Source organism: Xenopus laevis, chromosome 2S (assembly GCF_017654675.1).
Source record: "Xenopus laevis strain J_2021 chromosome 2S, Xenopus_laevis_v10.1, whole genome shotgun sequence".
Taxonomy (NCBI): Eukaryota; Metazoa; Chordata; class Amphibia; order Anura; family Pipidae; genus Xenopus; species Xenopus laevis.
This window is the reverse complement of record NC_054374.1, coordinates 145,754,120-145,774,993: the sequence shown is the minus strand read 5'-3', so window position 1 is coordinate 145,774,993 and position 20,874 is coordinate 145,754,120. Positions and strand designations below refer to the sequence as shown.

At 37.5% G+C, this 20,874-nt stretch overlaps 1 protein-coding gene across 2 annotated transcripts in view; it reads left to right on the top strand.

The window, feature by feature from the left end:
- The window catches only part of LOC108709947 (beta-1,3-glucosyltransferase), a 204,796-nt gene extending 194,862 nt beyond the window's left edge, over nt 1-9,934 (top strand). For both annotated transcript variants that reach the window (XM_018250251.2, XM_018250250.2), the window contains 2 exons: nt 4,332-4,476; nt 9,643-9,934. In XM_018250251.2, the coding sequence (XP_018105740.1) occupies nt 4,332-4,476; nt 9,643-9,804 (307 nt within the window). In that variant the 3' untranslated portion in view covers nt 9,805-9,934. The remainder of the gene's footprint in view (nt 1-4,331; nt 4,477-9,642) is intronic.
- Nucleotides 9,935-20,874: the final 10,940 nt, after the last annotated feature.

Sequence of the window (20,874 nt, the reverse complement as noted above, 5' to 3'; positions counted from 1 at the left end):
ATTTTGCGTACCCGGAAACTGTTTAGCGACAACTTCCGACAGTAGAAAACCGTTTGCGAATTTTATAGTTTGCGCCAATGCACAATAAATATAATAAAACTTCTTACTGAAAAAACTTCGCAATTAAAATTCGCAATGCAATAACAGTTTAAGGAACAATATTACATTGCGAGATGTGGATTTTTATTCTTATTGGTGGGAATTGTTTTTCTCTTTAATTAGATTCCCCTTTTGTATCTAACTGTCAATCACTATCTGACACCCAACTGCTACATGAAGACAGAATAAAGAGAAACAGATGCTGAGAGAGGGATAGTGAAGATAAACTTGATAATTTCAGAAACGGTACAGAATGTTTAACTGATTGTATTTACAAAGTATCTTATTTTAGTTTGATGAAGCTAATATTACATTTTCATTTTCGCGATAGTTCCCCTTTAACAGATACAACTGCCAACTGCAATCAAAATAGCAATAAAATAAATGACTTTAAGGGCTCTTACTGACGAGCATTTTTACCTGCGCTCCTCTGCGTTTAGTCGCAGGGGAGCGCAGGAATAGACGCATTACATTTTTTCCAATGGGGCTGTACTCACACAGTCGCGTGTAGGCGCCGAACACAGGTTGAGACACAACATGCTGCATTTTTCCTGCGTTCGGCGCCTACACGCGCCTGTGTGAGTACAGCCCCATTGGAAAAAATGTAATGCGTCTATTCCTGCGCTCCCCTGCGACTGAACGCAGAAAAACGGAACACAGGGGAGCGCAGGTAAAAACGCTCGTCAGTGAGAGCCCTTAAGCTCCTCTATAAAAGACTGTAAAACCAGCTTGTTTCATGTTGCCAAATCTGTTTCGAATCCTCAGGAAAGAATTCAGCCTCATGCTTTGAATAAGTGAGTGAATAAATGCCACCTGCGCAAGGCTCTTTCATGATTTTTGACTCTACATGAGTTCCAAAACATTTAGTTGATTACTTTGTGGCAAATACTCCAAAAGAACATAGAACATTTAGATTATTTCAGCTGTTTTTGAAATATCATACCTGCCTTTTTTTGAGGCCTCTAGTGTAACTCTCATGTATTAATGATGTGCTTTTTATACAGGCACAACTACTGGGGTCACTTCAGCTTCTCCAAGATCACAGTTACATTTGATTATTTCTTGAATCAAGACTAGGTTCAGAGCAGGGGCACACGGGCAGATTGGTGGAGATTTAGTCGCCTGGCGACTAATCGCCTCTTTTTCGGGCGATAACCTCCCCGAACTGCCTGCCTTCTGCCTGCTATAATGAGAAAACGCCAGCGCAACAGCACTCGCTGCACTTCGATTTCCGAAGGTGCCTCACGAAGAAACTTTCGCCAGGCCACTTAATCTCCCCAAATCTGCCTGTGTGCCCTCACTGTCACAAAACAAACAGTAGTTCCCGAGATTCCCCCATAAATGCGAGCTTCGTTAGACAGTTATATGTGTCACCAAATGAAAAAAAAAAATTTACTAAAGGGCGGATTTTTGCCTGTGAATGCTTCGCCACACTTCACGCCAATTCGCCAGGCGCAAATTCGCTACCACTACGCTAATTCACTAAAATGCGAAGTTTAGTCTCAGCAGCCAAACAATGGCGAAGTTTCCTTATCGTTAATTCGTCATCGTGAACTTTCACTAACATTCATTTCTGTTTAGCAAAACTTCGTTAGTACACTTACACTTACTTCAATTTGCATAGGGTGGGTACATATAGGTCGTATGGACATCTTTATTAGAGATGTTGGTACAAATGCTTGAAGTGGCCACTAATTATTACAAATGTCCAAGGAAGCAAAATAAAGACAAAAGAGATCCTCTAATGCCCTAGACATGAGCCCACCCTAAATCAAATGTGGCATGCCCCTCAAATGGTAAAACAAATGTTTGTAATAGTTATAACTTTTAAAGACAATCCTTTGAAAAAAAAAACGCCAGTTTTTATTAATCATTTTAATAACTTTTTGGCATAAAGGATATGATGTCACTGACATAAGATTGAGGAGGATGTAGCTTCATCTTATCAGTTCGCCAGGTCTAAGCTAGTGAAGGAAACTCTGGTGAAAGAGGTAATTCTGTAAAATTCACACTTGAATTTGCGGAGTAACGAAAATTTGCCTGGCGAAAGGGCGCTGAAATGATCTAGCGATGGTCCCTTTGGCTAGTGAATTGTCTTCTATGCTTCTTAGTAAATTAGCAATCTATAGATGGATGGGATTTCTGAAGAATTTTCGCTAGCGATGGCCACTTCGCCCTTTAGTAAATCTGCCCCCATGTGTTTTATTAACTGTGCTACATGTGCAGTATTACATAGTAAGTAACAAAAGTAAAAGGCATAATAAGTATTCTGTTTTAAACAAAATGGGCATGGGATCAGCAAACCCTATGGCTAATATGATGATAAGAGTAATCAAAGACCTTTGTACATGTAAAAGAAAGTTTAATGCATGTGTAGTGCTATATTAAACAGACTTTATGGGAGTCTGTTTTAGCTACCTTCTGTGTGGGTTAATACCACCCATAAGACTCTTTTCTCAGGGGTAAGCCCTCGCAGCGGGGTGGAGGCAGGGTGTAGTGCAACTATAATTGTGTGCAATGCACAAGAGATTGGGCGCCAGTAGTTTTATTTTGCTTAAACCTTAAATTGAGTTTATTAACCAAAACCAGAGTTCACAATGGAGTATGGAACATAGAGTAACACATAGATCAACCAATATAACAAGATATACTCACTGTACCAAACATAGAATGACTCTCTGCACAGTAAAGAATACACGTAGAGAGTTAGGCAGCTTGTCGGAACGTATTTCCCCAATCTTCAGGATTACCTTAGGTGGAACTCAGAAGACTACGTACTCCCCTGAGTCTAACACTTAGGCCCTACTATGGGGTCAGTAATACTCGGGATCTTAATCCCTCTAATATCCTCGTCGGAGCTTTGAGCTGCTCAACTACATACCCTATCTATCACTCCTAGAGTGATCTATTAGAGGGTATAACTATCACTTCAATATAATCAGGCTGAGTTCCACCACCCCTAACCTCTGTGGCATAACAGAAGAAAGGTTCAGCAGCAATGGACACTGACCTCATGGTTTGCAAGCCTTTTATATTATGCCACAGTGCCATCTAGCATCCACTGTGAGAACTGCATGGATTACATAAGCGCATGGCCCCCATAAGGACCCACTTAGGCGTCCATATCACTAAGGATGTGCCTGTCAATAAAGGGTAAGGGTGTCTAAATTTTCACATCCCTACACATGTATTCTGGATGGTGCATGCTTTTGTTGCTGACCTGGATGCTAAATATCAAAAGCAAACTTACTGAACAGTTATGTCCCATGTGGTCCCTCTTTAAGTGGTTGACTTAGAGAGCTGCAAAGCAAGAAGTAGTGTTCTGGCTATTATGTTCGATATCTGGTCACTCCAGCCTTTATACATTACATTTTTTGCTAACTCACTATATTAGAAATATCTATCTATTTATCCAGTTGTATTATTACACTGAACTGTTCCTTTAAAAAGATCATACCCACATGTTTAATGCAATGGTTGCAAGTATTGTTCTCTGTCCTTTCTGTGCTATGATATTGTTGAAGTATCTGCACCAGGGGCGTTTCTTCTTTTCACTTTGCTAATTAAAAGGAAATTGTACGAGTAATAGCCGTTTTGATAATTTGCTTTGATAGTCTATTATCAGTTAGGAATTGGAAGCTAATATCTGATTGGTTGCTTTGGGTAACTGCACTGGCACAATTTAGCACTTATCTTAATTAATCCTCACTCAAGTTTCTTGTCCACCATATTGTTTTTTAGTAAAGCAAACACATGAAGGAAATTGCATTCTATTGGGAACATTTTCAGGCAATTCTTATAGGGGCCAGTGTAGATGCGTGTTTTGGCTACATATATTTGGAATGCTAATAAACATGGCACGTAACAGCCATATTATCCACACATGCTGCAGCTCTAGTGACAGATTTATAAAAAAAAATATTTCTACTGCAAAAATAGCAAATTCAAATTCAAGTTTCCAAAACACACATTTCAAGACTTTTTTTTAGTGCTAAAAAAATGTCACGGTTAATTCATTTGTCATTGAAAATGAAGGGTGGAATGTAATTTCAGCAAGATAAAAGGCCGTAATAGAAGCAAGGAAAACCGAAACAGTATCTGCATCCCTCACCAAGTCAAACTTGTAAAACAAAAATGATTTATCAAATATTAAAAACTGAAAAAACGGTATAATTTTAATTATGCATAAAACTATTCTCTCCTGCAAATGTTGTTTTGTTGTATTTCCCCAGAATGGTATTCAGCAAAGAAGCAGTGAAGAAACTTATGAACAGCAAGTGCCAATGCTACAGTAACGATGCCCCTGATGATATGGTACTTGGAATGTGCTTCAGTAGCTTAGGAATTACACCCACCCACAGTCCACTTTTCCACCAGGTAAGATGCTATTGGGAAGACGAAAGAGGAATCTTTAGTTAGAATCAGTGCTTCCTATTTATCCAGATATAACTGCATGCTTCTTTTAATTTTTAAAGCTTGATAAAGAAATGAACATTCTTTAGTAGATTAGTAAAAAAATGAAGGGCCAAATTTCACCCAGTACTGTGTATACAACCCCAGATTGAAAAACATGGAAAAAGCTCATTCTTGGCGATATACTGTAAGATGACTATAAGGGGGTTGTCTATTAAAGTTCGAATGGCAAAAAGTTGAAACGTTCGAGTTTTTTTGACCAGTGGCGTAACTACATATTACAGGGATTTTTTTTTTTAGATATTATTTTTCAGGCCCCCACAATGTCTACAGTTTTACCCATATTTATCAAAACTGTATATGAATAAAGACTCTGTATATGAATTGGGGTCTGCTTCCTCTTTAGTTACACCCCTGTTTTTGAGTGACGAATTTTGTTGTGTTTTATTATACCTGAGGATGGAAAAAAGTCTTAATGTGAAAATCCAGCATCTCAGACCTGGATGTATACAAGTCAATGGTAAAAGTATCCTTATCTGCGCTGTGTTTTGTGCAAAAATCTGAAGATTTCCTGGTTTTCATGCAAGAATACGAAAAAATGGTACAATTCGAATTTTCGTACGATTTTCAATTTTTTTTTTCTAGTTTTTCCTGCACTGGAATTTTTCAGGAAAATGTATTGATAAATAAGGGAAAATAACCGGTGCACATTTGGTCGGAGTCTATTTCAGAAAATAAATTCAGACTTTGATAAATAACGCCGTTAGTAATATTTTAATTTTTACATACATCATGGGCAGATTTATCAAGGGTCGAATCTCGAAGTTGAAAATACTTCGAAATTCGACAATCAAATTGAATTATTTCGACTTCGAATATCAAAGTCAAAGTTTTTTTTTTTATCGAATTCGATTCGAAGGATTTCAGCGATCGATCTAACGATTTTTCTTCGACTTAGAAAAACGTAGAAAACTGCTCTAGAAGGTCCCCATAGGCTAACATAGCACTTCGGCAGGTTTAATTTGGCAAAGTATTGAAGATGAAGTTTTTTTTAAAGAGACAGTACTTCGATTATAGAATGGTCGAATATTTGAACTATTTTACTTCGAGTCGAAGTCGTAGTATCCTATTCGATTGGCGAAGTATCCAAAAAATTACTTAGAATTTCGAATTTTTTTACTTAGAATATTCCCTCAAATTCACTTCGACCCTTCATAAATCTGCCCCTATGTTTCTCCAACATTAGTAATTGTTTATGTTATTCCATTGATGTTTGTCTGCTGTTCTTATATATTCTTCACCTGAATGATCTGAGCAGGACAGGAATCTCCGTATGAAAAACTGCCATGCACTTTTAAGTTTTCCGTTTGGATGAGTGTGATGTGATAGGAAGTCAAATGTTTTTGGTTACAGCACATTAATGTTAATGTTGCTGTTAATGTTATTGCCAAAAAGTGAACTGCTCCATACTTTGTAAATTCTCTATTTTGTCTGGAACCAGTTCCAATGTAGAAAAAGCTTAAATTCTGATTCTATGGAATTTTTATGACAACCAAAACCCCAAATAATCTTGGCTAGGGCCATGTACACATCACCGTTTATGTGCATCAAGTATTTTGCACCCTAGGGGGAAGCTCTAGCATTATACTGCGTGGAGTTTGGAGAAAAACGATGTCAAAGGTGGGGGCCAGATTGTAATTGGGCGGCACAGTGCCACAGTGGTTAGCATTAATACTGTCTAAGGGGCTGATTTATTAAGCCACTTTGAATATGGATTTTTGACGCCGTAGTGAAAGAAAAGTATGACTTTTTCAGTACTTATTATGCAACAAAACTGCAACAAGGTTTGAAAATAGTTCAGTTAAGTTAGTTCGAAAACATGTAGAAGTCAATGGCATATGCCCCTTTTTACAACTGATTTGTGGTTTTAGAGGGTTTCTTTGTTTTTGACGCAGATTTTTTGTGACAATATGAAAAAGTCGCGGTTACTATGCGACAACTTGAAAAATACTTTTCTTCGAGTATGACATTTGCGGTCTTAGAGAAATTGAGTTTAGTTGTCATTTTAAAAACCTCTGAAACCACAAAAATAAGACTATTGATAAATAGGCCTCCATGTCTTATTTCAACCTGGCCAGTGAGCATTATTTGCAAGAAGTTTGTATGTTCTCTTCTTACACAAAAAGGGAAGGCTAAGTAAAATATATAAATACAAAAGAGGTGCAAATGATCTGGCCAGAATAGTTAGAAACAAACAAAAGCAAGAAAAATTATCAGTGCACCCCATTTGATGGTCTGATTTTTTTCATAGGTTGTCACCTCCCTGTGTAGTAGCATGTCTTGGGATAAGTGTCTCCTGACCAAATACTGGTCTAGCTGGGCTTGACTCCCCCCCTCCCATGTCATTAGTATTTATAAGGAGAGACATTTTCAAAATCAAAGCTTTAAAAGAGATTGATTGCCCAGACCAACACCAAAGCACTTGGTTCATTATAAGGACCATAAGCTCCATTGAGTCAGGGACTGATATGAATGATTACAATCTCTGTAAATCTCTGTGTGTGTATGTGGGAATTATATATATATATATATATATATATATATATATATATATATATATATATATATATATAATTGCAGGTAAGGGCAACACAAGGGAAACTACTGAATGCAGAAAGCAGCGCAGCAAGGGACTCCTGGGGTGCATATTTTAAGTGGGTGGGTTTATCAGTGATTTTTGCCACAGCCCACATTTAAACAAGGCAAAAGCTGCCTATACACCAAGGCAAAATATTTCCTAACATTCAAATATTTTTCTCCAGTGAAACTGTGTGCAAATGACAAAACTTAAATATTTTTCATTTTATTACCTTTTTCCCCTCAATTTTTGTTTTCACCTGCTCTTTGTAGGAGAAAAAACAGCAATTTCACAAATATTGGAATCTCTTTCCATATGGTTTGGAATTGAGTAACAACCTATGATGTTCCTTCATTTCCTAAGCACATATTTGTAGGGCTTATTACTGTGGTAAAATTTGTATGTTAACAGATTCAGCAAGGCTGAAGGCCCTTTGAGAACTGGGTTACCATTCAAAGGACAAATGACCTTATATATATATATATATATATATATATATATATATATATATATATATATATATATATATATATATATATATATATATATATATATATATATATATATATATATATATATATTATAATACATTCAATATAACATTTCTTATTACTCATCTAATTTCCTAATGCTTGTTTAGTCATAAAATAAAAGTCTGAGAACATTGTGTCTTGGACTCACACAAACAACACAGGGCTGGACTGGATATGTGAGCAAACAGGTGCTAACCCAATAGTGAAAATTCCAAAGTTTTCATGGGTTGGTAAAACATTTTTAGCACATCACATCGTCCTCAGCAATCCCTCTTTTATGAGCTTTGTAGTCAAATCACTTTGTATTTACACTTATACAGTATATATTCTCTAAAACATCAGTGTATTAACTGGAACACTTTCCTTTCCTGTAGAAACATTTAATAGGACCGTAACCAGAGTTCTTCATGCATGAACAAGGAGTCGTAATTGTATAAAAGTATTTTTCCCAAGATGTTAAATTAGTTTGTGGTTTTAAATGCTTAAGTGTCACATCTGTAAGTCATTTGTTACTTGTTCATGTAAATCTCTCACTTTAGGTAATCAATTGCATATATTTGTGTCCTGCACAAATCAACTTTTGGAGTAACATCAAGTATGGAAAGAATAGTTTTTCTTACTCTGCAAAGTAGTTGATTAAAGGACACAAAACCACAAATTCTTTCCAGACTCTAAGGTTATGCCTCCAGAAACTGCTTTCCAAAAGATTCATCAAGCATTCATTATGACCAGTTTTTTCCAAAATAATTTTGTGCAATCTTAGATCTGCTTCAGGGCAAGAGCTAAAGGTAGGGTGCGGAGGCACATACCTAGGGTGCAACTGGAAGGAGGCACTAGGGGCCTATTCACATGCCTTTGCTGCCTTTTATAACTAGCTGATATAGCTAGTCCCAGGGATGGGAGTGCAGAGTGGGGAGAAAATCTTTTGCATGAGGGTGCTAAATGAAGGTAGGCAGTAGTGGCAGCGACTTGGTCAGATGGAGGTGCGGACACCTTTTGCTTAGAGCACAAGCAGAGACAGATAAAGGGAAAGGCAGAAGAGGCACCTGCTTTGGGTGCAACAGAAAGGGGGTGCTGGGAACATACCTCTTCTGCCTAGCTACCTCTAGATGGGGTCCATCTGTAAGTCCATCAGGGAGTGTTGGGGAAGGTTTAGTGAAAAAGATAAAAATTTGATGTAGAGCGGGGATTGGATATTGAGGGGGCTATAACTGCTCCTCACCCACCTCATGCTGACAAACATCAGCCACCAATGTCATTTGGCCAGCACTGGCCTGGCTCTGATCTGCTTACATCACAAGTTTTTCTCCCACAAGCCTTCTGGGTTAATGGGTTCATAACTGACCCCCAAGATTCTGACCATCATTGGAATGTGATTGGCCATGTGAAGAGTAAAGAGTAAAAAAGTACTGTGAAGATGCAGGGCAGATGGACAGCTGTGTTGTCAAAATCACAAAAGGAACAGGATATTATAAAGCATGCACAGAGTCTGGACTATTTGTAGAAAAAAACATACAAAGTGACGCCTACTCAGAAGAACAGGCATAATTTAATTTGAATTGCTGGAAAAAAACATCATAAGGAGACATTAAAGAACCAGGTACTTTAAAGAGCCCTGGATATTTGATAGGTTATGATTATCAGTATTTCAATTCAAAATCGGGAGTCCATATAGTTAATCAGCCAGGCCCAAGGGACTCGTCCCAGTTCAGAAAGGCATTCAACTACATTGAGATACACCTATGACTAAGCGCCGGAGGGTGCGAAACGCGTAAGGTGGGGTATGTGGGGTAGTATGTACTAGCTACTGTTTTAATATGAATAACAATAAATTAATATTTTTTACTTGAAGAGGCCTTGGGACTTATATCGTTTATGATTATCAGTATGTCATCAAAGTGCACAAAGAAAATGATGAATTACAAAGGTGACCTTTTTCTTACATCTGTTGTACCCTAGGCACGGCCAACAGATTATGCAAAAGAATATCTTGCTCACCAAATACCTGTCTCCTTCCATAAGCACTGGAACATCGACCCAGTAAAGGTTTATTATAAGTGGCTAGCTCCAGAAGAAGAAAAACCGCAACATGGACAGAAAAATATGAAGCAAGAGTTGTGAACACAGCAATTGCTTTCCAGCGACATGAAGTGAGCCATTGGACATTGAAATTACATTTTTAATTTTCAGACCTCCTGAGAAGTCCTCTTTTTTTATAATGAATAATGTTAATTTGTGTTTACAGTTTAAACATGGACTCATATTTGTTATTGTTCAATGATGGTCCTCGTCATATATAGGTGTATTTCTACTAATACTTTATTTCATGCATATAATATTTTATATTCCCTGAAATCTACGTTATAGTTGGTAGGTTTCTTTCACAGGGTCTGTTTTCTCATCTCTATAATGTCTATGAACGTCCTGTATTATTATAGGGGCTGTGAGAGTGCCTATACTTGTCCCACAAACGTATTGACCAGTTCGATATTATGTTCTGACCAAACCAACCGATAAAGTCTCTGGATCTCTTGGGATTTCATTGAATAACACCACTCAACCAGAAAAAGGACTGAACCATTATATAGTGAATAAAGTACCCCCTCTTGTAAAATATAAGGATATTATTAGTTACCGAGGAGTTTCATGACCATATAAAAACACGAGGCCGAAGGCCGAGTGTTTTTATACAGGTCATGGAACTCCGAGGTAACTTCTAATATCCTCATATTTTACAACTGGGGGTACTTTATTTATTATAATACACAAATTTTAGTGAGTCATGTGACAGAAATGACATCACTACTCACCGTTTATAACTGATGACATCACTACTCACCGTTTATAAGGATATAATTTACAGGATATTCATGGCTTTTGTGTATTATAATGTTATATGTACAGCTTTGCACTGGTACAGAAAGATCGGTTTGTATTTCTATAATATTTAAATCCTAAACAATTAGTGAAATATATCCACTTGTGTGTGTGGCCTAATTGCATTTAATTTGGTCCAAGGATATGTGCAGTGTCATTTTTGGCATAAACATACAAATATAAGCATACAGACAGGAACTTAAAGAAATGAGAGAACAAATGAAGGGAAAGAAGGTGAAATTACCGTTGGAGGCAGATTTCAAAAATTCTTATTTTCATTTTTTGTTTTTGAACTAAAAATCTTCAAAGTGTTGGTAAGAACACAGTTCTCAAAGGGTTGCAAAAATTGGAAAGTTGTCAAGAAATTCACAGTAGGTTTTTTTTGTTATATGGCTTTGTCATAGTGCCACCAAATTTTAAAAAGTGGTGTGTAAAGGTAAAAAATAATCATTATTGCTCTGTAAAAATTACTTTTGTGACCCTAAAATCTTTCCTTATGCTGACTTTTGCCAAATTATGTTATTAACATTTTTTTACCCAACATTTTCATTTGGCAATATAAAAATATTGTGGGTACGGCTAATTCTTTAAAATGTCGTACTTATGACACAAAGATAAGCCACGGTCCCAACACCATTGTGATATATTACCAACCTGATTTAAAAATATATTTTAAACTAATGCCTAGGTCCTTTTCAAAGAGGTGTGAGCTGAACCCGTTTTGAGTCCTTACTGATCTTGGCACTTTAATATCTGATGTTACTATTTCTACCTCTGGAGAGAAAGTAAGTAAAATTGAGTCTAGTGTTTGTATATCTGTGACTTGCTCCTGTACAGTCTGGTCTATTGTGCCATTTTGTTTTGTGCTTACATAAGCAGTTACTATAGGTACCTCATTTCTGTACATTGCTTCTAAATCCCTGCCATAAACCGCAATTTCTCTGAATTGCTCTGAACTACTGCTGTGCATTATTTTGGGAAAGTTCCTGAAACCCAGAAAAATCTGATTAATTAATTATTTGTTTATTTATAGTGCCTCTTAGAGTTTCTTTTTCCTTCTGGAAAAAAAAAACACTGGCCTGTGTTCTACAACTAATGACAACTGTATTCAGTGACAGTCTTTTTATCCTATTTGTCTTGCTGTCCATCGAGTGCCTTATGTAGTAGGTGAGCTAAATCTACTGACAGTGGAAATTGACTTCTATACATACAGTAAAAGCTTGTAATTATATTGTACTGTGTTCTGATGTTTAGAAGTCGCAATTGCTAATTGAATAAAGGGTTTCAGATGGTGAAAGCACTTTTATTTCTTGTCTCTATATAACACGTCACTTTGTAGAAATTAGCGCAGAGTTGATAAAACACATTTAATAACTTCTCACTTCAATCTAATGGAACTTCTGGGGCCAGGAGTACAGTATTAGCATATTATAATGACTAAGGATAGAGGGTTTACAAGAAGTGCAATAGGCACTGTTCCAGTTCAGTAAATCCACCAGATGACAGGTTACTGTACTTTATAATGAGTTAATTATCTCATATCAATGATATTTATACCCCCTGAGCTAGCTGTCCAGGTAAGCCAATGATTAAGTGCCCCTAGGGCAAGAAACGCATAGGCTTTATGGACATGTGAACTGTTTTATTAATGTAGCTTAGAATAAAGATTCATTTTTACTTTTTAACTTCAAATCCTTGAGTATCAGTGAATATCCACACTGTTTACTGTCTTGAGATTACCACATCCTATGCTGAAGGTCTTGGACTGGTGCACTTGTACCACTGTTTCAACTGGGTTTTCCTACATTGAAGTTTGTTTGTGGCCTCTTTCTTTTCCTACAAATGTTCATAGCCATCCAGGTAAGCATTGCCCAAAAATCGTGCACAGTGCCAGGCCATACTTTCTTACCTGTGCAAATCTTTCTCCTGTTGCTCCTATTTGGGCTCATAGTAAATCCAACTTCACTCTTCCTTCAGTGAGGCCACCGACAGAATAATAATCTTGAAACAATGTTGAAACAAAGTCCACTTTCTTTCTGCACACAATAATCTTTAATGATACATGCTAAATGACATGCCTGGTGGTTTCTGAATCACCCCTACAGTTTGATTTCCACTTATTTCCTTATTAATAACCAAACTAACGCACACTATTAGGCATAATAATAAAACCTATCCTCCCAAGTTTAACATTATTGAGGACATGGAAGACAAGACTTATGGCTACTTAACTTTGAACATTGTTATTTTGTTCATTGTTAATTGGTATTGGTTACTTTCAGATACTAACATTTACCTTGGCAGCGTTAGTCTGGCTGACAACCTTGTTGTCCCCTTTTAACATATCTCAGACATTGAGACCAAGCTCAGTCTATGGCCATGCACCTTCAAACACTTCCAAAAGTTAGGCACCCCCAAGTGATTGTATTTACTTACCTGAAAGTGATTGTATTTACTTACCTGACACCCCGGGCCAGTGCTCCTATCAGCAGAAAACTGCACCAGCCTGGAGTTCTTTCAGCAAGCAACATGGAGTGATTGTCTTCCTGCTTCTTCTTTCTTCTCATGGCTGCACATGCGCAGTAGAGCAAAAAGCCGAACTTTAATGAAAAAGCTGGCTATTTAGTTCTACTGCTCTTGCATCTGCCCCAGGAAATTTAAAGAAAGAAGAAGCAGGAAGACGATCACTCCATGGTACTTGCTGAATTAACCCGGTGTCAGGTAAGTAAATGTGATCACTTGGTGGTGCCTAACTTTTGGCATCCCCAAGTATAAATTACTTTCCTTCTCCTTTACATGTCACAATGATGCAAATGCTGTTTAATGTACGGTACATCTCCAGAGAAACAATAAAATGTGTTGATTGCCTTGTGTATTCAATTATCATTCAGAAACTACCAAGTCTAGAATAAAAGGGGCATATACAGTAAATAACTGGGCTTATTTACATGAATAGAAGCAAGTGCTGGAGATCCAAGAGGCGCAGTCACACCCTTTATAGCAGCATTCACTATGACATTGCACCCATGTGGCTGTGCAAGATTTGCACCTTGTGCCAGAAGGAAAATTCCAATGCAAGTTGCCAAGAGCAGCTCTGACATGTGCGAGAGAGCTCTGCTTTTAATGGCTGCCATATACAAGTGGTAATTACAAGGTTAATGAAGATAAATCATATGCCATTCGATGAATAAGACTTTATTTCAGCACATTAAAATCATAGACTGAAGCGTTTCGGATCAGAAGATGCGTAGTCATAGGCAATAGATAATTCCTTGAGTCAGCGGTTTATACCTTTAAAGAAATTGCTATTGAGAATAAAAAAAAACAGTTTGATCGCAAGTGAATGAACATTCATTAAGGGCACATTTGTTTGCATTCTAGAAACTGATGTGAGATATAGAATTCTTCTATTAAAGCAGAATTCCATCCATCCATCTGGACTGAGCCAGTGATGGTTTTTTGTAGTAAAGGGTAATTACAAACATCTGAACTGGGGTTGTCTAGGGGACTAGGAAGCTCCACCATAAGCCGAGGACAGGTGGCCCCATTGTAATTCACTTTTACTAATATTCAGTGAGGTAGTTGGTGTCCCACCATGATGGGAGTAGATGGGGAAGAGGCGGTGAAGAATTTAAATTCATGAAATTAATCTCCTAGCTGCTGGGTAAAAAAAATAAAAAGGTGTCCTGCTAGGCCTTCACTTTATTGGTGCCTTAGGGTGTAAGTCGTTAATTAATAATTATAATAATAATAATATTTAATAACTGTTCATGCCCCTTCCTTAAGGGAATGTATATAGTCCTTCAGCCCTCTGACCTATATCCCTTTGATATTTTGCGGCCTTTTTTCTGAAGTTCAGCAATCCCAAAGGAAAATCAAATATATGATTGGAAATTATTTTGCATCTTATTAAAAATATATAGAGCCTCGATACTAGCTCATAGTGGTTTCCTCTTGGGACAATGATTTCACGTAAGGCCAGTAAACCAAATTGTCTAAATTAATTGTTGATAATGAGATAATTTGGCATTTCTGAGGGTAGGTCAAGTTTTTGATTCAGCATTAGGTTTGGAAGGGCCACCATTTACAGTCTGCTAGGAATTGTGATCCCATATAATAGCTAAGCAAAGAAAGAAATTTGGGAAGGTTGAAAAATAGAGAAATGGCGGGTGCTGAAATGTATTGGTGATTGTGGTAAGGTTCCAAAAAAGAAATGACACTAGAATAGCCATTATTGTTAGTGATGGGCAAATTTATTCAGCAAGCGCGAATTCCCGCGATTCACGAAACCACCGTGAAAAATAAACAGCGTCAAAAACGAGACCCTGGCCGTTTTGCGCCGGTTTTTTCACAGTTTTGCGAATTTCGCGGGAAATTCACAAAATTTTCAGGGAAACGGCTAAAATTTGCCCATCACTAATTATTGTGTAAAACTGATATTAGTGTATTCATAATGTTTGTTAATTTGTAGGCTTGAATATGGACTGGCTTGGGCTGAACATGTTATTGCTCTGAGCTCTTTTTTGTGTTTAAAGTTTGTGTGAAACAGTGCAGTATGAAAAACAATGATGTGACAATGATGTGACAAATAGAGGCACATTTATTAAAGGACGAATTTCAAATTCATGTGAGTTTTTAAAAATTCCCCTAAACTCCCATGAACTCAAAAATCGACCAATCAAAATGTATTAACAAAATCGAATTTAAAAATTTTTAAAAACTTTTAAAATACAATCGACCCAACAACTCAAATCAAATTTAATTCAAATTTAAAAAACTTGAATGTCAACAAGGCTGCAAACAATTCCAAATTGATCCTTGGACCTCACCTATTGACTTAAACAGCAATTCGACAGATTTTAGCTGGCGAATAGTCTTAATTGAGTTCAGAGTGTGACAAATCTCGAAAATGTAATTCAAGTTTTTTTTTAAAAAATTTGAATAACTCCTTAGTCAAATTTGACAGTTTTAACCATAAAAAATACTCAAAAATTTGAATTTCGAAATCTCAATTCCACCCTTGATAAAACTGGCCCATATTGTTAATGATATCCATTACACCATAGCACATTTCTTGTGGTTATGCCACAAGAATTTTAGATTTAGGCTGTACATACCCATGTGTTAGAGCTGCTGCACCCAATGCAAGTACATGGCACTTCAACCTCAGCTGGTGTTTTCCTAGGTCCCCACCCTACGTTCATTGAGTGAGAGGGGCACATTCTGAATTCAAGACAAAAGTTTGAGTATAGGAGATGTTTTAGCAAATGTATGGGGTGCAATGGGCATGTTGATTTGGGACTTTTTTGCAGGGATGACATTGTACTTTTAAGGGGTGCCATTTGAGGGTATGGAATCTCTTATCTGTAAACCCAGTATGCAGAAAGCTCTGAATTACAGGAAGGTCATCTCCCATAGAGAGATGATTTTTCTCTGTAATTATAAACAGTAACATGTACTTGACTGTAATTTAAGCTGGCCATAGACGCAAAGATCCGACGTACGAATCATCGTATGATCAGACTTCCCCATCTCCCGACCTGCCACTAACCATTCCCATCAAATAAAGTAGAAAAGAGCAGATCAGCCGATGTTCTGCCCCTGACAGCAATCGTACGAAAGTTATGTCCAACCAAAGCTAGTGACAGTCTCCCACTGAAAATCGTCCGATCGGCAATACACGCAGAGATATTATCGTCAGCCGACAGAAATTTTCTAACCTGTCCGATAGACCAAACGACCATCTCTGCCAGACGAAAAATGCCGGGACTCTCCACACACGGTCCGAAAATTGAATGAATCCTCGATTCATACGATCAGATCTTTGCGTCTATGGCCAGCTGAAGCTGCATGAATACTTATTGACAGCAAAACAATCTATCTGGTTTATTAATTGCTTAAATGTCGCCTTATGTTAATTCGTTCTCTGAATATCCTCTGATCCCAAGCATTCTGGATAATAGATTGTATAGTGTGCAGACTAAGTAGCGAAGCATGAGTTGAAATCCCACTCATAACACATGATTAGTGATGGGCGAATTTCTCCCTTTTTGCTTCGCTGAAATATAAGTGAATTTCCAGCGAAATTTGCAAAACTCTAATTTTGATGCCCTTTTCAATTCACGTCAATTTTGATGTCGGCGCTAAAGTCAATATGCACCCGAATAGTGTTGACACGCAACGATTTTGACGTGCACCAATTTTGACGCAAGTGACTTTTCCGACACGCGTCCAGTTTTTTTTGACGCTGGAGTATATTCGCCGGCGGTGAGACGTGGAAATTCGACACAAATTCTCGTCTGACGAATTTATTCGCCCATCACTACACATGATCAAATTTGTTTGCTTCAATAGGAAGTGAGTAGATAGGTTTATATCCTTCTAGCCATGCGACTCTCTGTACCAGCAGAAAAGGTGACACTTTTCAGGTAAATAAATGACTTATGCAAACTGCAAGTCTTATTAATACACAATGTATTTTATTTCCGAAACAAAAATATTGACTGTGAATTCATAGTGGACTTTCTGGGTTTTTTCAGCTATACTGTATACAGTATACATATATTAAGGTAATGCTTATACAAAATAGCATTAGATATATTATATATATATATATATATATATATATATATATATATACAGTATATATATATATATATATATATATATATATATACTGTATATATATATATATATATATATATATATATATATATATATATATATACTGTATATATATATATATATATATATAAATAATTGCATGTGAAATCTCCAGCTGCTGGTTATAAGGAGATGTACATTATCCTAAGAGCTGTACCTGTGTCTGGTTATACCAGTCAGTCACTCTGCATGTGTTGGACCATATACATTAATGCAGGTGCTAAATTACTGTAGAACAGTTTCTTATGTCAGCCAATCAGCAATAAGTCTTGATCACTTGTCAGCATTTAAGCAAAGTTATGACTGGCTCTGCCCATAACTGGCATTGGTCATTGTAATTTAGCACCGGTATTAGTTATATGGACCTAACACATGTTATTTTGTAATAAACAAATACAATGTATAGAAATGTTTTGCTTTTTATATAAACCAAAACTAAGAACATGCTATAGAAAGATTTCTGTGTAGAAAAAATGGATGCATAGGCTTGTAAATAAATAGTATATTCTCCTATAAGGAGAGAAGTTAGTCACTCACAGAGAGGAAAGTTTTGTTCTAAGTATTTCAAATAAGACCAACTTTACAGGTCTATAGGGCCTATTTATGATTGAATGGGGTCACGTGCACCCCTTAGTGCATCATTTGCATCTTACACAAAGTACACTGTGCACCTTACACTGATCACACTTTAATAGGTGCAAGGGAGCCCTGTAATTAAAATTTGCCTTGACCAGTAGTGTGCACCAGTGAGGCTAATTTGCTGCTCATTAGCAAACCATTCACATTTAGGTGCAACTGCAAATATTTGCTCCCCATAACAGATGCAAAGAATTGCTCCAGACAGCAGAAATGTAACCAGCCCCAGGTTTGGGGGGGAGCACTTCCACCGCAAGCTCTTCCAGCGCCTAGGCTCCCAGTGGATTCGAGCTCTGTGCATCTTGTTCGTGGGCATGCGTGCCTGGCGCATCTTGCTAATTAGGAAATGGTTCCTGCATTTGTTTGATGCTAATTGTGCATCTGTTGTGCTCATTGGTTCCCTTTCTTGTAAATCAAGCCTACTCTCTCTCCCATTGGTCCTTTGCCCCTTAAATAGCTCTTTCCCAAGCTGGTTTCTGTGCATTCAGTTCCTGTCTAAGCTTTGTTCGTGATTGATATTCTGGTTTTGACTCCTGCCTACCTACTTACTCTGATCCTGCCTTAGCCCTGTCCATATTGATATTCTGCTTTTGACTCCTGCCTGGTTTCCAACTCCGATCCGTGCTACTTGTCCCGAACCTTGCCTGGCCTTGATTTCGATTCCCCTTTCCCCTCGTCTGTACTGCGAGTATCCTAGACAAGTTCAGATTCCCTGTCGATTCTGCAGCAGAAAATCTGGGGCGCCAAAATGGCGCAGATGAAGACCAGGATCGTCAGGGGTGACTTTGTTCACTGAAAGGTACCTACGAGAGGTCTTCTTGGGTTCCTTGTTAACTAGCATTACAAGAAGTCGACTTTGCACTTGCTTTTCTTCTGCATTACCCACTTTAGTAAATGACCCCCTATGTGTTTTAAAGGGTTGCTACAAATGCATTGGATGACATTGTTAGAGTTAGATTTAGGGTCGGGGTTAGGTCATAGAACATTTTTAATACTGATATCAAAATAAATAAGTAACATTTCTCTCCAACTGTACATATGTCTAGATCATTTATATGCAATCTACTGCTATGTAGCTATGGCTGAACTATATAAACTGGGGTAAGGCACTGCAATGCATGTGATATAATGTGATAGATCTACAATTTGGTACATCTAATGATCCTTATCAATTGACTGTATCATATTATGTGCATACATATGTACATATGTGCACAATAAAGACAGGAAAAATTTTTGCACTTGGGAAACTCTAGCGAAATAACAGAAAGAAGGGTGGAACACATTCCGAGCGAGCGAACATGAAGGGTGAGTAACTTTCCCTCTTTTCATTATAGCATTAGCAAGAAAGGTATGCAAGGATTTGCTGTTAAATTTGGATTTAGAATTGACGGTTGGTCACTACAAAAACATAGCATGGCTAGTAGTAGTGACATTTTTCACCAGGTTTCCCCGACAAAAAAGACACCCATAAACTCCAATGGGTGAAAAAAATTGTCATTTGGCAAAAAGATTTGTTGCCATAGACTTCCATGCATTTGACACATTTTTCACCATTTTGGGAATTTTCAGCAAAGCAAAACAGAGCAGATTCTTCCATAACTAATGGTTAGGGTTAGGTTTAGGGTTGGGGTAAGGTTTAGGGTTGGGGTTAGGGTAGCCAACATACTTACATCACAAAGTTAAAAATAGGAATCTGTTTACTTTTGATCAATGACCCAAAGTATACAATCCATTAATATGTTTGCTTAAATAACTTTTCTTTCCTAGGAAATTGCAATTGACAAACAAATATAGGCCAAGGATGGAAATTGTTCACCATTTTGGGAATTTTCAGCAAAAGCAAAACAGGGCAGATTCTTCCATCACTAATGGCTAGGGTTAGGTTTAGGGTTGGGGTAAGGTTTAGGGTTGGGGTTAGGTTTAGGGTTGGGTTGGGGTTAAAGTAGCCAACATGCTTACATCACAAAGTTAAAATAGGAATCTGTTTACTTTTGATCAATGACCCAAAGTATACAATCCATTAATATGTTTGCCTAAATAACTTTTCATTCCTAGGAAATTGCAATTGACAATCGAATATAGGCCAAGGATGGAAGAGGTTTCACCAATGGCACAGGAAGCCTTTCTCTACTGCATCCCAGTCACAGATGATCAATCACATACATTTGGTTGTAAAATGTATGTGAATACCTTATGCCGTTTCCAGATGAACTGATCTGCAGTGGGTGGTTGACTTACCTTCCCCTGGATCACTATAGTAGACCTTTGCTATGTTGACCATGATAAACCCACTTTGATCAATCATTAAAGTGGGGGAACCAAACTGTGCAGACCTGGTTATATGAGCAATATGACATTACACCGACATTCTAAAACTGGCAGCACTTGTAGTTCAGCCACAGATGGCAGTGGGTTACAGATTTCTGGACCAGAGCATTTGAATACTTTCTAAATTAAACATTAGAATTCTGTTCATTTTAAGCTGAGGTGCCAGTGACTGACAATAAAATAAAAAATGAAACGTACTAAAACAAAACTGCTACTCTGTAGTAACAGTCATTTGTTCGGCGCAATATGACTTGTGTCCTAAAGAATAAATAGTTCTGTATTGTGACATCACTCACTCCAGCATGTTGAGTCCTTTTTATCTTAATGAGATACACAATTCCATGTTGGTTCCAGAGTTTTTTCCAAACATGTATATTTTGCATTCAACTTCGAAAAAGAGGCAGTTAAAGCATTTGCTAAAGCTAAAGTTGTCCTTAGGTGTTCCAGAGTGAGGTGACAGTAGAGGAAAAGTGGCAACAGTACTGCTTTAGATAAACATTGCCCAACCTACTACACTACAGTAGTACCTCCTAGCACCCACTGTCAGCCATGGACTGTTGAGTGGTGCTAGGAATAGTAGTTCAACAATGCTAAAGGGATATACATCAACATTGCTTTTTCCACTACACTCTACCACCAATAAACACATGGCCCTGGCTTTTTTCCATGAAGAGTCTCACATTG